Genomic DNA, 17078 nt, shown 5'->3' on the forward strand with positions numbered 1-17078 from the left:
CATAATTTCGAAGCCTGTTGTCAGGGCCAGAGGAAAGAGGGGCTGATAGATCAGTGTTGTGCAGACATAACATTTAATCCTAGCATGATAAATATAAATTCTCACCTTTCAATTTGTTAAGATACACATACCATATATATAAATAGCTAGTATCTGCCTAGAAAATACTACACATCAGACCATAAAATGTATTGACACCATGTCGTTAATATTTAAATCAAGTTTACTGCCGTAACCTTCAACCCGGCCAGCAGTGGCGTAAAACCTCCGATAGCATCCAATGTAAACTTACTATATAGTGGAGTATGCCTGATCGCGTCAGACTTGTTACACACTTGTATTCCCTGCAGTGTGATAATGGCCGACCACAAGCAACAGCCAGCTGGTGAGTATAACGTTAGTTAGTACAAGAGTCAAGAGTCAAGAAGCTTTATTTAACGTCGCATATATACATGTAACATAATAACATTAGCACTGAAGTGCTATTCTTGCGACAATGTTGTGAAGTTATGCTCAAAGCACATATTTAATTAGCGTGCAGAACACTTTTGGTGTACACAAGCCTACGCACAAACGAATATTTTAGTCGTACAGAACAGCCTTTTGCTGTAGTAGGTCCATTACCTAATGCTTTTTTTATACTATGGTATATCATGTGTATATGGTTGTAACAGCGTTTTGGCTTAAACGCGAATGCAGAAGTATATAGGTTTGCGTGTATGTGTACGTCTAGGTTTGTGTGTATGTGTACGTCTAGGTTTGTGTGTATGTGTACGTCTAGGTTTGTGACCAAGGTCAATATGCTATTGGTTTACATATTGACTTGACACACTTACAGCTATGTGACCAAGGTCAGTATCACTGTGGTGGACAGTGTCATTCACATTCTCATTTAGTATTAGCCTTCATTCATTCACGATTGCTTTCTTCAATTATAATTGAAAAATCGTATCTAATCAGATTGACAGGTATATAATACAACTTCCACACAGTCTTCAGCTACAACTATGCATAAAAAGGCTGCCACAATGTTGATAATAAGCATGCAGGTATATACATAAAAATGCAGGTTAACTAGTGATTATTTAAAAAATCAACAATACATATATGTGCATTTATAATGTCAAAATATAAAACGAGAATGAGAGAATGTTGGGAAAAACTACCGTTTTTGCCTCAGTGGCATCGTTTTCAAAAACAGGGTTATATTTTCCACCATCCTATTCAAACATACGTTATATTAATTCTACCACTTAAAATAATATGTATAAATATAAATTGTATTGTATAAACAATTGTCATTGTCATTGTACAACAAAAATATTACGTGATGCCTTGTTTTCATTTCACAAACAAGCCGCGCAATGTCTACGGCCTAATTTCTAGTGCTGCAGCTGTGAAACCTGTATTCACACTTTAACAAGAGTATATTCAGAGAACCTGGAAGAGATGCACCTATTACAAGCTGCACATGCATTCCTTGTTCATATTTGCATTACGACATGGCCTTTGAAACAGACTTGTACCATGGTTGATAAACAGTAGAAATGTAATATATTGCCGATGTGTTAAATGTTGTAAAAGAAAGGGTTAAACGTGAATACCTAAGTAACATATTAGGGTAAACGTGAACACCTAAGAAACATATTAGGGTAAACGTGAACACCTAAGTGACAGAATAGGGTAAACGTGAACACTGAAGAAACAGAATAGGGTAAACGTGAACACCGAGGTAACATAATAGGGTAAACGTGAACACCTAAGTAACATAATAGGGTAAACGTGAACACCGAAGTGACAGAATAGGGTAAACGTGAACACTGAAGAAACAGAATAGGGTAAACGTGAACACTGGGAAACAGAATAGTGTAGACGTGAACACCGAAGTAACAGAATAGGGTAAACGTGAACAACGAAGTAACAGAATAGGGTAAACGTGAATACCTAAGTAACAGAATAGGGTAAACGTGAACACATAAGTAACAGAAAACGGTAAATGTGAACACCTAGGTAACAGAATAGGGTAAACGTGAACACTGAAGTAACAGAATAGGGTAAACGTTAACACCGAAGTAACAGAATAGGTTAAACGTGAACACCTAAGTAACATAATAGGGTAAACGTGAACACCTAAGTAACAAAATAGGGTAAACGTAAACACCTAAGTAACAGAATAGGGTAAACGTGAATGCCTAAGTAACAGAATAGGGTAAACGTGAACACATAAGTAACAGAAAACGGGAAATGTGAACACCTAGGTAACATAATAGGGTAAACGTGAACAACGAAGTAACAGAATAGGGTGAACATGAACACCTAAGTAACAGAATAGGGTAAACGTGAACACCTAAGTAACATAATAGGGTAAACGTGAACACCTAAGTAACAGAATAAGGTAAACGTGAACACCGAAGTAAAATAATAGCTAAACGTGAACACCGAAGTAATATAATAGGGTAAAAACGTAAACACGGAAGTAACGGAATAGGGTTAACGTGAACACCGAAGTAACAGAAAACGGTAAATGTGAACACCTAGGTAACATAATAGGGTAAATGTGAACACCTAATTAACAGAATAGGGTAAACGTGAACAACTCAGCAACAGAAAACGGTAAATGTGAACACCTAGGTAACATAATAGGGTAAACGTGAACAACGAAGTAACAGAATAGGGGAAACATGAACACCTAAGTAACAGAATAGGGTAAACGTGAACACCGAAGTAACAGAAAACGGTAAATGTGAACACCTAGGTAACAGAATAGGGTAAACGTGAACACTGAAGCAACAGAATAGCGTAAACGTTAACACCTAGGTAACAGAATAGGTTAAACGTGAACACCTAAGTAACAGAATAAGGTAAACGTGAACACCGAAGTAAAATAATAGCTAAACGTGAACACCGAAGTAAGATAATAGGGTAAAAACGTGAACACCGAAGTAACGGAATAGGGTTAACGTGAACACCTAAGTAACAGAAAACGGTAAATGTGAACACCTAGGTAACATAATAGGGTAAACGTGAACAACGAAGTAACAGAATAGGGTAAACATGAACACCTAAGTAACAGAATAGGGTAAACGTGAACACCTAAGTAACATAATAGGGTAAACGTGAACACCTAAGTAACAGAATAGGGTAGACGTGAACACCTTAGTAACAGAATAGGGTAAACGTGAACACCGAAGTAACAGAATAGGGTAAACGTGAACACTGAAGTAACAGAATAGGGTAACTAAATGAGCATACGGTGACAAGTTAAGTGTCGCTTTCACGAACATCCTGACTTACTGAAGTGTCCTTTACTTTTTAAGCATTTGCAAATATCTCATCTGTGTTTACCATGGAAAAGATCTATCTCCGCTTCACTGCACTTCAGGCGGAGATCATGCCTTTTTTAAATATCAATATATTCCTAAATACACGACTACATTGTAGTAGGTAATCATTGTTCTAATTATGTAAGATTTCTACATACACTGTAGTATATGAGGTAAGTAACACGGGATAATTGGTAGTCAATTTTCACTAACCATCGCACAAGGTATAAATAACAGTTCTGTAATAAAATCACTGCATACAAATGTAGGTCAAATGAATGTTGTAAATACCCAATCTGATTAAAATCATATGTTACATGGCTTCGTTAACTTCGTACTACGCCTGAACGATGTTCAGGCGGAGCCATGTAACAGATGATTTTAATCAGATTGGTAAATACCACAAGTCAATAACATATGACGGGCACTAGAGCAACGTACCGTAACTTAGTAATATGCATAGGAGATGAACTGACATCACTTGTGAAATAATATTTATTTTTATTTTTACAGGACTCCTGAAGAATCCCGCCATACTACTACCGTCTAAAAATGAGCTGACTCAGATATCGGATGATCTCCGCCTGAAGTGCAGTGAAGCGGAGATAGATCTTTTCCATGGTAAACACAGATGAGATATTTGCAAATGCTTAAAAAGTAAAGGACACTTCAGTAAGTCAGGATGTTCGTGAATCGAGACCTAAAACATCATTAACAAAGATAATATAGTTAATCATCGCCAACGCGTTCAGGCCTTGCGGCCATCTGAATATTTGGAATATAGCCAAGTGCATATATAAATACTAGAGGGTTAGCGGTATGATCGTTACACATGATTCGAGGTTTCACTTATTAATTTACAATATGTTAGAAAAATCCCCTTATCAAATCAAATACATCGGATTGTAAATTCAGCAAGCAAAATCCAATTAGAAAAAAGAACGTTCGAAACAGAATGTAGATTCAGCAAGGAAAATCCCTTATCAAAACAAATGAGACCAAATACAGATTCAACAAGGAAATTCCCGTTTGCAAATCAAAGTTCTGGTTCTGATTCTTTATTTCCTTGTGTTTTTCAACACATCGGAGAGAAGTGTATATGTTAATTAAATAATAACGTGTTGGCGGTATAATAATTGAGGTACTTCTGAATCGACTTCTTTGTAGTTAACTCACTAAACACGATGTTAGTGAAATTCCATTAGCAAAACAAATGAGACAGAATGGAGATTAAGAAACGAGAATTTTCTTTGCAAACCAAAATATTACCGAATGTAGTTTCATCTACGAAAACCCTATTGAATCAGCAAGGAAATTCCCCTAATCAAAACAAAAAAGACTGGATGAAGATTTAACCCCGACAGAAAAATTATAATGTGACAGAATGAAGATTAAGCCTGGAAAATTCATTTACAAAAAAAAAAAACATTTGAGAAAAACTGGATTCAGCAAGGAAAATCCATTTAAAAAATACATTTGAGACATAATGTTTCAGCAAGAAAAATGCATGCTTTAGCAACTGGTGAAATAGGATACGATTGCATCAAGGAAATCACGTTTGCAAAACAGAAAAGACCAAAAATAGATTCAGCCATTTTATTTCTTATTTCAATAATGAAATAAACGATATTATAAACACCTCCCCTTTTTATTGTACATGTGAATTGGAAAAAAAAAATTGTCTGTATCAGCAAATAAAATATTTTAATAGGTACTTCCTAAATCCGTATTTCTGGAGAATGTTTTACGAAAAAAGTGAGATAATGGATATTGTATACTGGGAAAGTTTCGCAGCCATTTAATTTTTCGCCCTTTTTCGCCCTTTTTCACCCTCCGATGCTATCATGATCTACAGCGAATAGAAGTAAACATCATTGCATATGTAGCAATTAAATGTGAAAGGCTAAATTAACCATGGGCGAAAATTGATTTCAAGGGCGAAGGGCGAAAGTTTGATTGGGTGAAAATTTCCTGGGATGCAGTAAACAGTTATCAAATTTTGCCGCAGTCTTGTAACTGGAATTATTTCTAGCACGTTGTGCATTATGTACTAGTTTAAGAATATGTTATCTGCTGAAGTCAAAGATTGTAAAGTTTTGGCGTAATAAAGTTTTTGCTTTTATTTTTACATATGTATCAGAACATTTTGACATTAGTTTTCACTCTTTTGACTTCAGGTACACTGATGGACGAAACATCACATGGTCCAATACATACTTTCTGTACTTTCCCCGTTTACATGCTAATTGTTTTTCAAATATCATACCTAACTTTCGGTACTTCTATTCGCACGATATTTAACGTTCCCTTTGTGAAAGCAAGCGTCCGTCTTTTTTGCTAGATGTGACAGTGTTCATATATACGACAGTTATTATTTCTTTGAATTTTTTAATCTTGCTGAATTATATTAATGATAACAGAATGATTGATGAACATCTTTTCTCCAGAGTACTTCAAAGGTACTGTTGATGTTTATCAGAGGATCAATGAAATCCCAGAACCACATCTTCCGGTCAAGTACCCAAGGACATCAGGTCACAGGGAAACGACGGATAGTTCTTGGTCAGTATTTTAAGAAAATATGTTTTATAATTTCATGGTATAATTTTCTGTATTGTTATTGTTTTTGTTAGTTGCAAATTAAAAATAGAGATATATGAACAAAGAAAGATTTACTTTGAAACGTTTGAAAAAGTTCTAAATTAAGACCAGGTGTTTCGGAAGGGTAAGCATATTCTGCTTCATCGATAATACCAGCCATGTAAATCTAGCTCGGTTGGTGACAACAAAACCATTAGACACTCTTCCGAGCATAATAAAATACATCAACATTTACATCACACAAAGAAAGAGCATATTTCCCTGCGATACCCTCTTTAATGATATTTTGTTGTGCGTTCTGTTGTGCGTTTAAGTTTGGGTTTATTGGTAATGATATTGTGTGAAGAGGAATATTGTGTACTAGTAAGATCTACCATAATGATATTGTGTGTAGAGGTAAATTTGGCACTAGTAAGTTCTATAGTAATGATATTGTTTGATGAGGTACATTGTGTACTGGTATGTTCTTTAGTGATGATATTGTTGATTAGGTATTGGCGATGTGATATTAAGGGTGCAGACACTGGAAAGTTGGCCGGTAAAACTATAGGGGTCAAGGACAATGTGGCCATCGCAGGAATCCCAATGATGAACGGCAACAAGCACCTGGAGGGATACACCCCGGAGTTCGATGCGACAATCATCACGAGGATTCTTGATGCTGGTAATTCTACACCCGTGGTCTTAAAACAATAGAAGCGTATTGCGTTAAAATGTTCGATACACTTTACTTTCCTAAAGCGTTACGCTTGCATACTTCAAGAGAAGAAGATATCGTCAATCATCTATGTCTTAATTTTGTTTCTGTTACATAAATGTATAACGGTTCTTTATGTGAATGGAAAAATCCTTAGGAATAAATTGATGTTAATCATATCTCTGATCAATTGTACTCCATTGGTCTCTCTTGACCCATCCTCGATATCCAGGGGTTACGCTCACTTTCGCTCTATCCACCATATGAGAGTTTTAATGCATGGTTCAAGTGTACATTGCGTCAACATCGCATGTACCGGATATGACGTCTTGTCCCGACAGGAGGACGAATCATGGGTAAGACGGCATGTGAAGACCTCTGTCTATCTGGAAACTCATGGACTAATTCGCTTGGACCAGTTCCGAACCCCTACTGTCCAACTCGGAGTGCTGGGGGTTCTAGCTGCGGCTCAGCCTCCCTGGTAGGTGATTGTTTACATAGCTCACCACCGGTTGTAGACTGGCGTACTAGGTCCATCATATCAACTTCAGTTCGATCCACGAATCGTCCATCGAAAAGCACATCACAGTCAGGTTTTCGCCATGAATTAAAACACTCTACACACTACTAAAATCATAATAAATAGTACAAAAAAAATATGTTATAAGTATAACCGCGGGGAAACATGAGTTCACGATCATGAATGTCACCCAGAGGCTATTCAGTAGTCTATTTCGTGTATTAATAAATTTATACATTATGTTCCCTTTCTTTATAAAATACCTAGTGGCTGTCTAAATTATTTTTATTTTAATTATTTTTAATTTTAATCATAATTAAATTATTTATTGCATTTCTCTTTTTATACTTACATCTCTTTATAGAATTAGGTCTCATCTAATTAAAAGTTTATACCAGACACCAATATTAAATAATGTATTGGTTTACTCTATTATACCCAGAATTCGCTGTTAATCAATTACTTATCATTGTTACATTCAGAATGCTTTATATAACCGTATGTCTTCATATTTGTATCCCGACGACAGATAATCTTAATATTTCTGCACATAGCAGGTATACTTTATTTTCCTACTGTGCTTGTTTGTATCTAGAAGGTTTAACCAAATAACATAATATCTGACTCTGCTAATACACAGAAACCGTATTTGTTTGTTGCAGTGATATTCTCTAATTATACTTACTAACTGTCCATAACTTACTTCATTCTCTAGGTTGCCAGAGGGGAGATAGACATGGCGATTGGCGGTGACCAAGGTGGATCTGTCCGCATTCCATCCAGCTGGTGTGGGACGGTGGGGCACAAGCCGACGTTCGGACTAGTGCCGTACACAGGGGCAGTGCCTATTGAGATGACAGTTGACCACCTGGGACCAATGACGCGCACAGTGGCGGATTGTGCTTTACTTTTAGAGGTGGGTTAAACTTCTCCCACTCTTCACAGGTGTCATTAAAACCCGTCACCGGTAATTGTGACGTCATCAAAAGTGAATGACGATATTCATACCCCATATGTGTTTTTGTTTACACTACTGTCGGTGGAGTTGTGACTAAAATAATAAGATGTGAGAAGAATAATCATCCCCTATCTTAAGGGTGTAACAGGAAAATCTCCAACCCTCGGGGTGATTGTTTTGGTTGTCTAACACTCGGCAGAGCCTCGGGTAGCTAGATACCTACCTTCAGGGCAGGGGAAGATTATATTAATCATCATGGTGGCTTTCACTGTCATCGGAACATCTCCTTTCAAATCCGTTGTTAAGAAGAGAAGATGCTTCTTAGTTTTACCTTATTTGTGTCATAACATAATGCTTCTGTGTTCTACTGTACATTTTCAATAAAATATTTGGATATTGAATCATGACAGTTAAGAATCATTGATAATTTCAAAAGGTAAATATAGGAGTCACTTAAAGGATAATCGCATGAAGCCTAATTAATATGAACAGTTTTCAGATCTAAAGAAAGTTACAGTTAGAAATATCGCTTTTTTACAACAGAGGCTCAAATTTCCTACACAAACAACTTAACTGACCTTGCAAATAACCTACCCGGTTAAACGATTGGTTATTTGATCAAATCGGTTAAGTAATTACAAGTGTAACGTCACGCTTATTTACCTGATATAGGTGTTGGCTGGGTATGATAACGGGACGGACCCTCGACAACATCCGGGCATCGAAGTTCCCCCCTACTCCAGCCTGGTCAGTATGCATTTGATCATATAAATGGTCGCAACTGCAGCTTCTGTGCAGATATATACTTTGATCTTTTTTTGATACTCTTTGCCATTTTGATTCAATGGTAAGTCACAATTAATGGGTGGCAGCTGGTTCATGGGATAATGAACTTTCATTTGCACGTAATCGACCATTTCATCCATTGTGTTCGTCCCTGTGAATATAAAAGTACTTCAGTAACATTTCGTTGTTTATGCACGACTGTTAAGTATATATAATTACGGAGACTCTATATGCAAACTCTTTGGCAGTCTACATAAAGAAACCATTAAAAAGACCAACTTTGAAAATACAAATGTACCTATAAATGAGTTTTGTCTTCGGCAGCTGTCGAAAGGTGTGTCTGGTAAGCGAGTGGGCATCGTGACGGAGGGGTTTGACGGGGTGGATGTCGGTGTGTCCACCTGTGTCAGGGAGGCAGCACTGAGACTCAGGGAGGCCGGGGCTGTGGTAGAGGAGGTGTCCATACCACTACATGCCGACGGTACGTCTGTGGGAGTGGGTTGGGGAGGGGGTCATCCATGTACAAACCGATGGTATTATCTGTGGTTTTGCGTTGTGTTAGTGGAACATGCGGGCGGTCACCTATCCCACTATTGACCACGCTCGACGTTGCAGAACTAGTGAGCGGGTCCCCGGGTTATACCGCATCACTGGAGAAGCTAGGTTGCCAGTAAGACAGCCCCCCCCCCTCATATACCTAAGCTGTTACATGAGTTCATAACAAAATTCAAAACTGATCGTGGGGCCATGTTTCTGTCAGCAAGACCACAACAAAGCAAAGGAAATTAAGATATTGATTTAATTAGGCGATATGGAGAAGGAAATGTTAAATAGAGAAACAAGGTCCCACGCCGCCGGGAAACACAGAGGAAAGCATCAGGAACGGTTGTCAAAATCTAGAGGGAATACAGGCATATAAATAAAAACTACACTAAATATCGCAAACGTCTCGTTGTCTTCCGGCAAATATAGAACAGGAGGTAGGTTAACAACGACCTAGGTAAATGGTGAGCGAGTCTTTAATCGTGGTAGAAATGAAATTGAAATATCACAGATGTAAACCGGTTCATGATGACGACCGTTTGTTTAATTGATTTGTTTGGGTGTAACGTCCTTGCAACATCTTAGGCCACATGAAAAGACAAAAAATATGAAGTAGGAAAGAAAAATGGAGGTTCTAGGTGAGCATATAAAATATGGTTTCTTCAATAACCTCTTAGCAGAATACATGGACAATAAACGTCCAAATTTGTCGCCTCTTGCGAAAACACATAGAGGGCTACTACCTATTCTTTGCCCGAACGTACAGTGGTTATTGTGAATGCATACTGTTGTCATATTCAGCCAAAAAATATGTTTTAACTATCTCTAAATATAGAATTCATTTATCTACATCATTTGTTGTTTCAGTTCCACATACCACAGAAAAAGATGCAATACCATATGAACAATACCGACCCTAAAATTTCTTTATTTTAGATAAAAGACTTTTTTTAAATCCAGAAAATCTTAAAACTACTAAAATACGAAATGAACTGTTATTTTGCTATTCAATTTAAGAGCCCTAATGCGTGTTTACCAATCAAAGAAACAGGTTCGCCTGGCTGGCAGCTGAATTCGCTTCCTGTAAAAATACTTTTTGTCGCTGAAACTTATTCACCAAATGTTCGACTTTCTGCTCAACTTCTAATTTAATGAATAACCGCGTCCTTGCTCATATTTCCAGCTGATATTTGTAAGACTTCTTTCGACATCCTGTTACATTTTCGAGTCGTTGTCCATGTGCTTAAATTTTACTAGCCATTGCTCGTGTTACGGCGGCATTATGTGCACTTTTTTGCAGTTGTAGTTCTTTCTGTATGTTACTTTTCTTTGTCCTCTGCGAATGTGTTATCAGTCCGATCAGTACTTTCAGCATATCGTTCACACTACCATAGAGTATAATACAGTGTTCTGGATATACACAACTGGTAGAAAGAAGTGTACTCGAGACGCCACGTGTTGTTCCGTGACAATGAGGAATTTATGTACTCAAGATATTGCTTTTCCTTATGAGTTCACACTGGTTTAACGTATAGATAGTATGGTCCTGACAGCCTTTGTCGACGTCTTTTCCGAATTTATTATATTGACGTCAAATTAGCTTGAGCACACTGTTTACAGAACCCTTCTTAGTTGTGAAAAACAAGATCGTCAGTATCTGCAGTGGTTTTGTTCTTAATAACATAAAAGTATATGTTGTGATATATTTGTCAAAGAACAGACGTCAAACTAACTGGACATAGTTCTCTGTTTCTTCTCTTCAGCCCATTTTTCCACATTGGACACTCATTTTCTTCAACGAGTAGCTTTCATTCATTATCTGGTTTGTTTAAGATCACTCTCAGTCAGAATGCCTTTGACGTGTGTTGTTTCACTAGAATACTATATTCTGTATATATTTACGTTGCATTGACATTGTCTGAGTATTGTAGCAATCTAAAAAGGAAACAAAGTTACATCTAACAGTTATATGTAGGTATATGTAACCCGACCCAAAGCATGGCATTGTACTATTTTTAGGTCTCGCAATATGGACTCCAGTTTGTTTCGAAGGAGCATACAACATGATGATTAAAGGAAATGGTGAGTCCTGTTATCATTCAGACTACTCGTGTACTTGTTCATGTCTTGTAGCTTAAAATGGACAAATGTTTATCCAGCGAAAGACGAATCATAACTGTTTTATAAGATACTTTCACGATAACCCATGGGATGGAAAATTGCCTAAAAAACTGAATACGATTCTTTTATTAATTTTTACCATTTCGGTGAGGTGACGCTGAGCAATAATATCGTATGATCCAAATTTCGTTTTAAACTTTGACATAAACGTGGTACAATGTATTTTTGTCCCTATTGTAGTACAGTTTGCTATGACATACGGTTTGTTGCGGTGCACATACTTATTACTTTGTCGTTGTGTATGTTAGACAATCCGTGCGTACGTAGTTAAAAGGTTATGTGTAATAAATATAAAGACCCGCATCGGATTCAGTTCATATTTGCAACCATTGAATGGTAGAATAATTATTTATGTTTTATATTTCAATATCGGTTTTACCCTGTTTTACTATCAAATAATCAATGACAAATTAAGATCTAAGGTAGGTTTCCCTATGGGATGCAAAGATGGCGGCATGGTAAGAAAAAAATATAAATAATGGTCACAATAAGACACTAGACTGCTTCAATTAGTCATTGTCAAGCTTCAAATTCACTCCAGAAAACATTGTACATTGTATATATAATAAACAAGTCATCTCATAGGATAGTATCGAATGTGTAAAGTGCTCTAACACGTTATAATCAGCCTGAGGAGATACTTGTAACCTTGCTTGATCATTAACGGGATTTTAGGGCCCGTATGATTGTTTTGAATTATAAAATGTTTCAACAGGAAATGGAATGAACTGGAAGGGTCATTACTGCACTTCCATGCAAGAGGCTCTAGCACGGGGTTACAACCTCCGTCCGCATGACTTCAGCATGCCTTGTAAGCTGTTGGCGGTTTTCAGCGAGTACATGGTCAGGAACTACCAGAACAAGTTTTATGCAAAAGCTCAGAACCTTACCCGTCTGCTCACCCAGGCATACGACCAGGCACTCAGGAATTACGACGTTCTGGTAATGCCAACACTTCCCTGTACTGCCATGGAACTTCCCACAACCGAAACATCTATATCAGGTAGTAAAAGTCAAGGGTTGACTCCCTTTTATCGCCGTAAACTGTATATCTGTCATATAAATAGGTCAAGGGCGTACTTCGTGCTACCAAGATATATCTGTCAAGTATAAACATGTAGTCCAAGGGTGTACGGTCAGCTATGGAGCTACACATGTAGCTATCATGTAAATAGGTCAAGGGAGTGTTAGACACAACCGAGAGAGATATAAGGTTAAGACCGCACTTCCCACTACTGAGAGATATTTATGTGATAGGTATAAGGTCAGGGTCGCACTTCCCAGTATTGAGAGATATTTATGTGATAGGTATAAGGTCAGGGTCGCACTACCCAGTACTGAGAGACATTTATGTGATAGGTATAAGGTCAGGGTCGCACTACCTAGTACAGAGAGATACCTCAATATATTTGGTGAGTATCGTCGAGGTCGGACCACCAATTACGGAGAAGACGTGAGGGCTTACTTTGTAGGTCGTACCACCCGCTGATAAAACATGTTATGTTCCTAAGGTCAATATCGCTTAACTTGGACATAATCATCCAGGTAAGGCATACAGTACGTAGATTATACACTAATGAGTTATTGTCGTAAACCATGTGAAAAGTCGCCCTTCTGCGTCAAGCAAATGTGAATGTCCATTATTAATTAATCGACGTCATCTTTCTTTGTAATTTGGTGATGCCATTACGATCACTGGAGAAGTGCTTCTTGGTTAATGCTATTTTTCCTGTTGTACCGTATCTTGCTCAAACGCTACAGCAAAACTGTACACGTTATTGAGATCAAACGATATGTTTCTTTTACACTTTCATGAATAACATCATCTTCGAAATTTAAGGGCTGCACTGCCGATACCCATACATCTTCTTTGCACCATTGGAATTTGTCATGCCAACAACGAAGGGTCCCGACAAGCTTTTTGATTGGTTAAAGGTATAGAAATCTGACCAATCGCAATAATGATGACCGTCATTTATAAATTTCAGTGAAGCTAAACCCAAAGTCTGTCGAGTTTACCGTTACACTGCCGCACGATTCATTTGATATCAAAGGCATCGGAGTGGTCTACTTATATCACCTGCAAGGTGTCGCGAAAAGAGTTTTTCGATTTTGTCACGACATATTCCTTTGGTGCAGGGAATAATTGTGTCGAAAGCGGGACCCTTTCGAAGACGGAGCGGCCTTGACTTAAATATGTATAGGGTTTCATATTTTCAAAAAGAAGAGAATTAGAGTCAGATATCCGCCATATCGTATAATTAAAAACAGAGTGGTGGCGATCTTGTAAAGATATCTCTCGTTACATTTTACGCTTGGCGGTCAATATTGGTTACGTTTTTGTTATTTATGTGAATGAAAAATACATCCTGGAAAAGATTTAAATGCTGTTAGGTTTTTTATTGGGTTTTTTTCGGGGGTGTCTTAATTTTGAAATCTAAAATTAACATTCTAAAATTCTTCCTTCGCTTTCCAGAAACCCTCCGCCTCACATTCGGAATGATAAAAAACACCGCACCATTCGATTCTACTGGACATCCAGCCCTGAGTATAAATGCCGGAACTTTGGAGGGACTTCCGGTCGGAATGATGTTCATCGGCCGACACTTCGATGACGCCACAGTTCTGCAAATGGCGTATGCTTTTGAACAAATAAGGGATAACAGTGTCTAAACATCAAACATTGTAAACATGGACTCACTTTGGCCTATTAACTCACATTTCTTTTATTTTTTATTTTTCAATATCTAATAAAGGGAATCCCTGAATCGCTACCTATATCATAAGGTGAATTATATGATTATATATTATAATTACATGTATTATGCACTGTGTGTGCTGGTTGTTAGACGTCGAATTCAATAATTGATTTGTTTGTTTGTGTTTGTGTTGACATTTGAATCAATCTTTCAACAACATACAACATGTAACTCAAAATCGCACTGTTACTCTATTTTGTTTGACTTACAAGAAGCGGTATTTTGGTCAAATGCATTTTGCGATATATTTGTAAATATGTGCGTTTCTTCACAAAATGGGCTTATTTAACATCAAACTGACAAGTTATACTCTTTCGGTAACTGATAAAACACATTCGGCATGTATCGTTATCAAATTTTGCAGAAAACTATCAATTTTCACAATTCCAAACAATTAAGTGACTGTCTTTTCACCTTAAACTTCAGTTGAAGCATGTTGCAGTGTAGTTGAAACATAAACATATCACAAACCATAAGGGTGACTTTGGCAAACGAACGTTCGCCTCAGGTAAATACCTCATATTAAAAAACGTATGTGCTTTCAGTAGCCAACTTGTCAGACATGCATGGTTGTATTCATTTGTTATACATAGTAAATGGTTGTTGGCAGTCTCAGTTAATACGAAGCTATTTATTATGCATACAGTTATAATGCAAACATACACGTGTGGCTACTTGCCATTTTATATATTTATTGTTTTGACCATTAGCCATGTCTGAAAAACAGGACCCAGTTGTTCAAAAGGGGATTAGCTTAATCAGTGATTAGAGAAAATTTTAATTTTTGAGTAACTTTAAAACACAACCATTGAATTAGTTACAACTTTCTGGATATCAAATGTTTAGTAAAGTGAGTTTACATGCATTTTTTTTAGGTTTTACCTTGAATATTGACGAAATTATTAAATGTTGAAAAATGTCGTTAAACAGTGATTTAGCTCACCACCTTTTGAACAACTGGGCCCAGATCATTATTACTAATTCACTTAAATAATTTGCTAATCTCAGTAATTTCTCGGTTACCATCACCATTTGCCACCAACCATTTTCTAGGTTTCATGTTATTATACAATAGTCATATGTATATAGCCATTTATAATAATTAAATATAATAAACTAACTATGAAGCTTTGTCTCTTCTAATGTTTCATATCGTAGATATACACCTCCTATTACAATTGTACAAGGAGGTACAAAGCATGGCAAAGCCTGGGGGTTTTACCAAATTTGAAAACCCCTCGGGTGGAATTTCCATATCCTACACCCCTAGGCGTGAAAGAGTCTTATACTTTTATGTCAAACATGAGGGACATGAAGCGAGTCACTGAAACGTAAAAAGTAGGTCAATTTCAGCATCCACAACATGCTTACACCAACCCAGATACGGAACTAGAGCTGTAAGCCAAATGCTAACTAATACCCTGCTCCTTTATAAACCAGAACTGTAAGCTAAAGGCTTACTAAGGTAAAGCATTGCAAAGCAATCCAGTCTCCCACCAGTAATGATTTATTTAATGACTGAGCTATACACAGGTCACTGACATACTTCCTGTACTCCCTCCCCATGCCAAAACATACTTACATACCAAATCTTGTTAGCCCAGATGAACCAGTTTTGCTGAAATTGTCCTATTAGTTAAGGAAAAGATGTGAGAAAAAGAGTTTTAACAAGGTTTTAATACCTTAAAAAGGGTCGAAATGAAAAACATGCTAGCCTGATGCACGACATCAGGGGGTAATTACCATATCTGTAAACTTTCATTGAAATCAGCCCAGTAGTTTATGAGGCAGACAAAGGTTTATTCAACAAAAGAACATAACTCCTTTTAAAAGAGTTGGAAAGAAAACGTCAGGTGGCAGTTACCATATCTGTACACTTTCTTTAAATTGGCCCAGTAAATTAGGAGAAGTTGTCAGTACATGAATTTTTTAACAAAGGGCCATAACTCCATCAAAAAGGATTGAAAAAACACACACCTGGATGCACATCAGGGGGTAGTTATTATATTTGAAAACTTTCGTTGAAATTGGCGACATAGTCTAGGAGTAATTGCCTGAACAAGTGTTTTTCAACAAAGGGCCATTACTCCAAAAAAGGGGACAGATTGAAAAAAATAATACCTGGATGCACAACATCAGGTGGTAGATATCATATGTGAAAACTTGTTGTTTGGACAAGGATTTTTTTAACAAAGGGCCATAACTTTGTTAAAAAGTGTCAGAATGAAAAAAAAATACCCGATTCACAACTGCAGTTGGTAGTTATCATATCTAGAAAGTTTCGTTGAAATCGATCCAAAGCTTTAGAAGGAGTTGTCCAGACAAAAAAGTTTCAGGATTTTTCAACAAAGGGTCATAACTTTGTAAAAAAAGGGTCAGAATGAAAAACAAATACCTGGATGCACAACTTAAGATGGTAGTTATCATATCTGGAAAGTTTTGTTGAACTTTTGTCCATTACTTTAGTTGGAGTTGTCCGGACAAAATTTTCTACGAACGGACGGACTGACGGACAAGCTGATTCCAGTATATCCCCTTACTTCATTGCGGGGTTATAATGATTCCAGTATACCGCCCTAAATTCGATGCTGGGGGTTATAATTAACATGTTTTCTTAATGTGCATGAATAGACAGATGGAACCAGTTTCCATATACAATGTACCTTGCCAACTTCGTTAAGCCATGAATAATAAGTAGATAGATGGTGAA

General features: G+C 37.1%; 1 protein-coding gene across 1 annotated transcript; it reads left to right on the top strand.

Moving 5' to 3' along the window:
* Nucleotides 1-256: 256 nt before the first annotated feature.
* On the top strand, nt 257-15859 carry LOC110442089 (amidase-like). The gene is made up of 11 exons (XM_021485523.1): nt 257-385; nt 3837-3944; nt 5771-5885; nt 6416-6588; nt 6963-7102; nt 7857-8057; nt 8772-8846; nt 9210-9366; nt 11448-11510; nt 12325-12612; nt 14086-15859. Exons 1-11 carry the CDS (start codon nt 358-360, stop codon nt 14280-14282), a joined length of 1545 nt encoding a protein of 514 aa, XP_021341198.1. The 5' UTR covers nt 257-357; the 3' UTR covers nt 14283-15859.
* Nucleotides 15860-17078: the final 1219 nt, after the last annotated feature.

Source organism: Mizuhopecten yessoensis, unplaced genomic scaffold (genome assembly GCF_002113885.1).
Source record: "Mizuhopecten yessoensis strain PY_sf001 unplaced genomic scaffold, ASM211388v2 scaffold716205, whole genome shotgun sequence".
In the NCBI taxonomy this organism is placed as follows: domain Eukaryota; kingdom Metazoa; phylum Mollusca; class Bivalvia; order Pectinida; family Pectinidae; genus Mizuhopecten; species Mizuhopecten yessoensis.

What these genes read in the sequence shown, in the direction of transcription:
- LOC110442089 (XM_021485523.1), top strand. Translation starts at nt 358, where the DNA reads ATGGCCGACCACAAGCAACAGCCAGCTG. An exon ending in ATTGTGCTTTACTTTTAGAG is followed by an intron (nt 8,058 to 8,771) that starts GTGGGTTAAACT and finishes TACCTGATATAG; the next exon opens with GTGTTGGCTGGGTATGATAA. An exon ending in AACCGAAACATCTATATCAG is followed by an intron (nt 12,613 to 14,085) that starts GTAGTAAAAGTC and finishes TTCGCTTTCCAG; the next exon opens with AAACCCTCCGCCTCACATTC.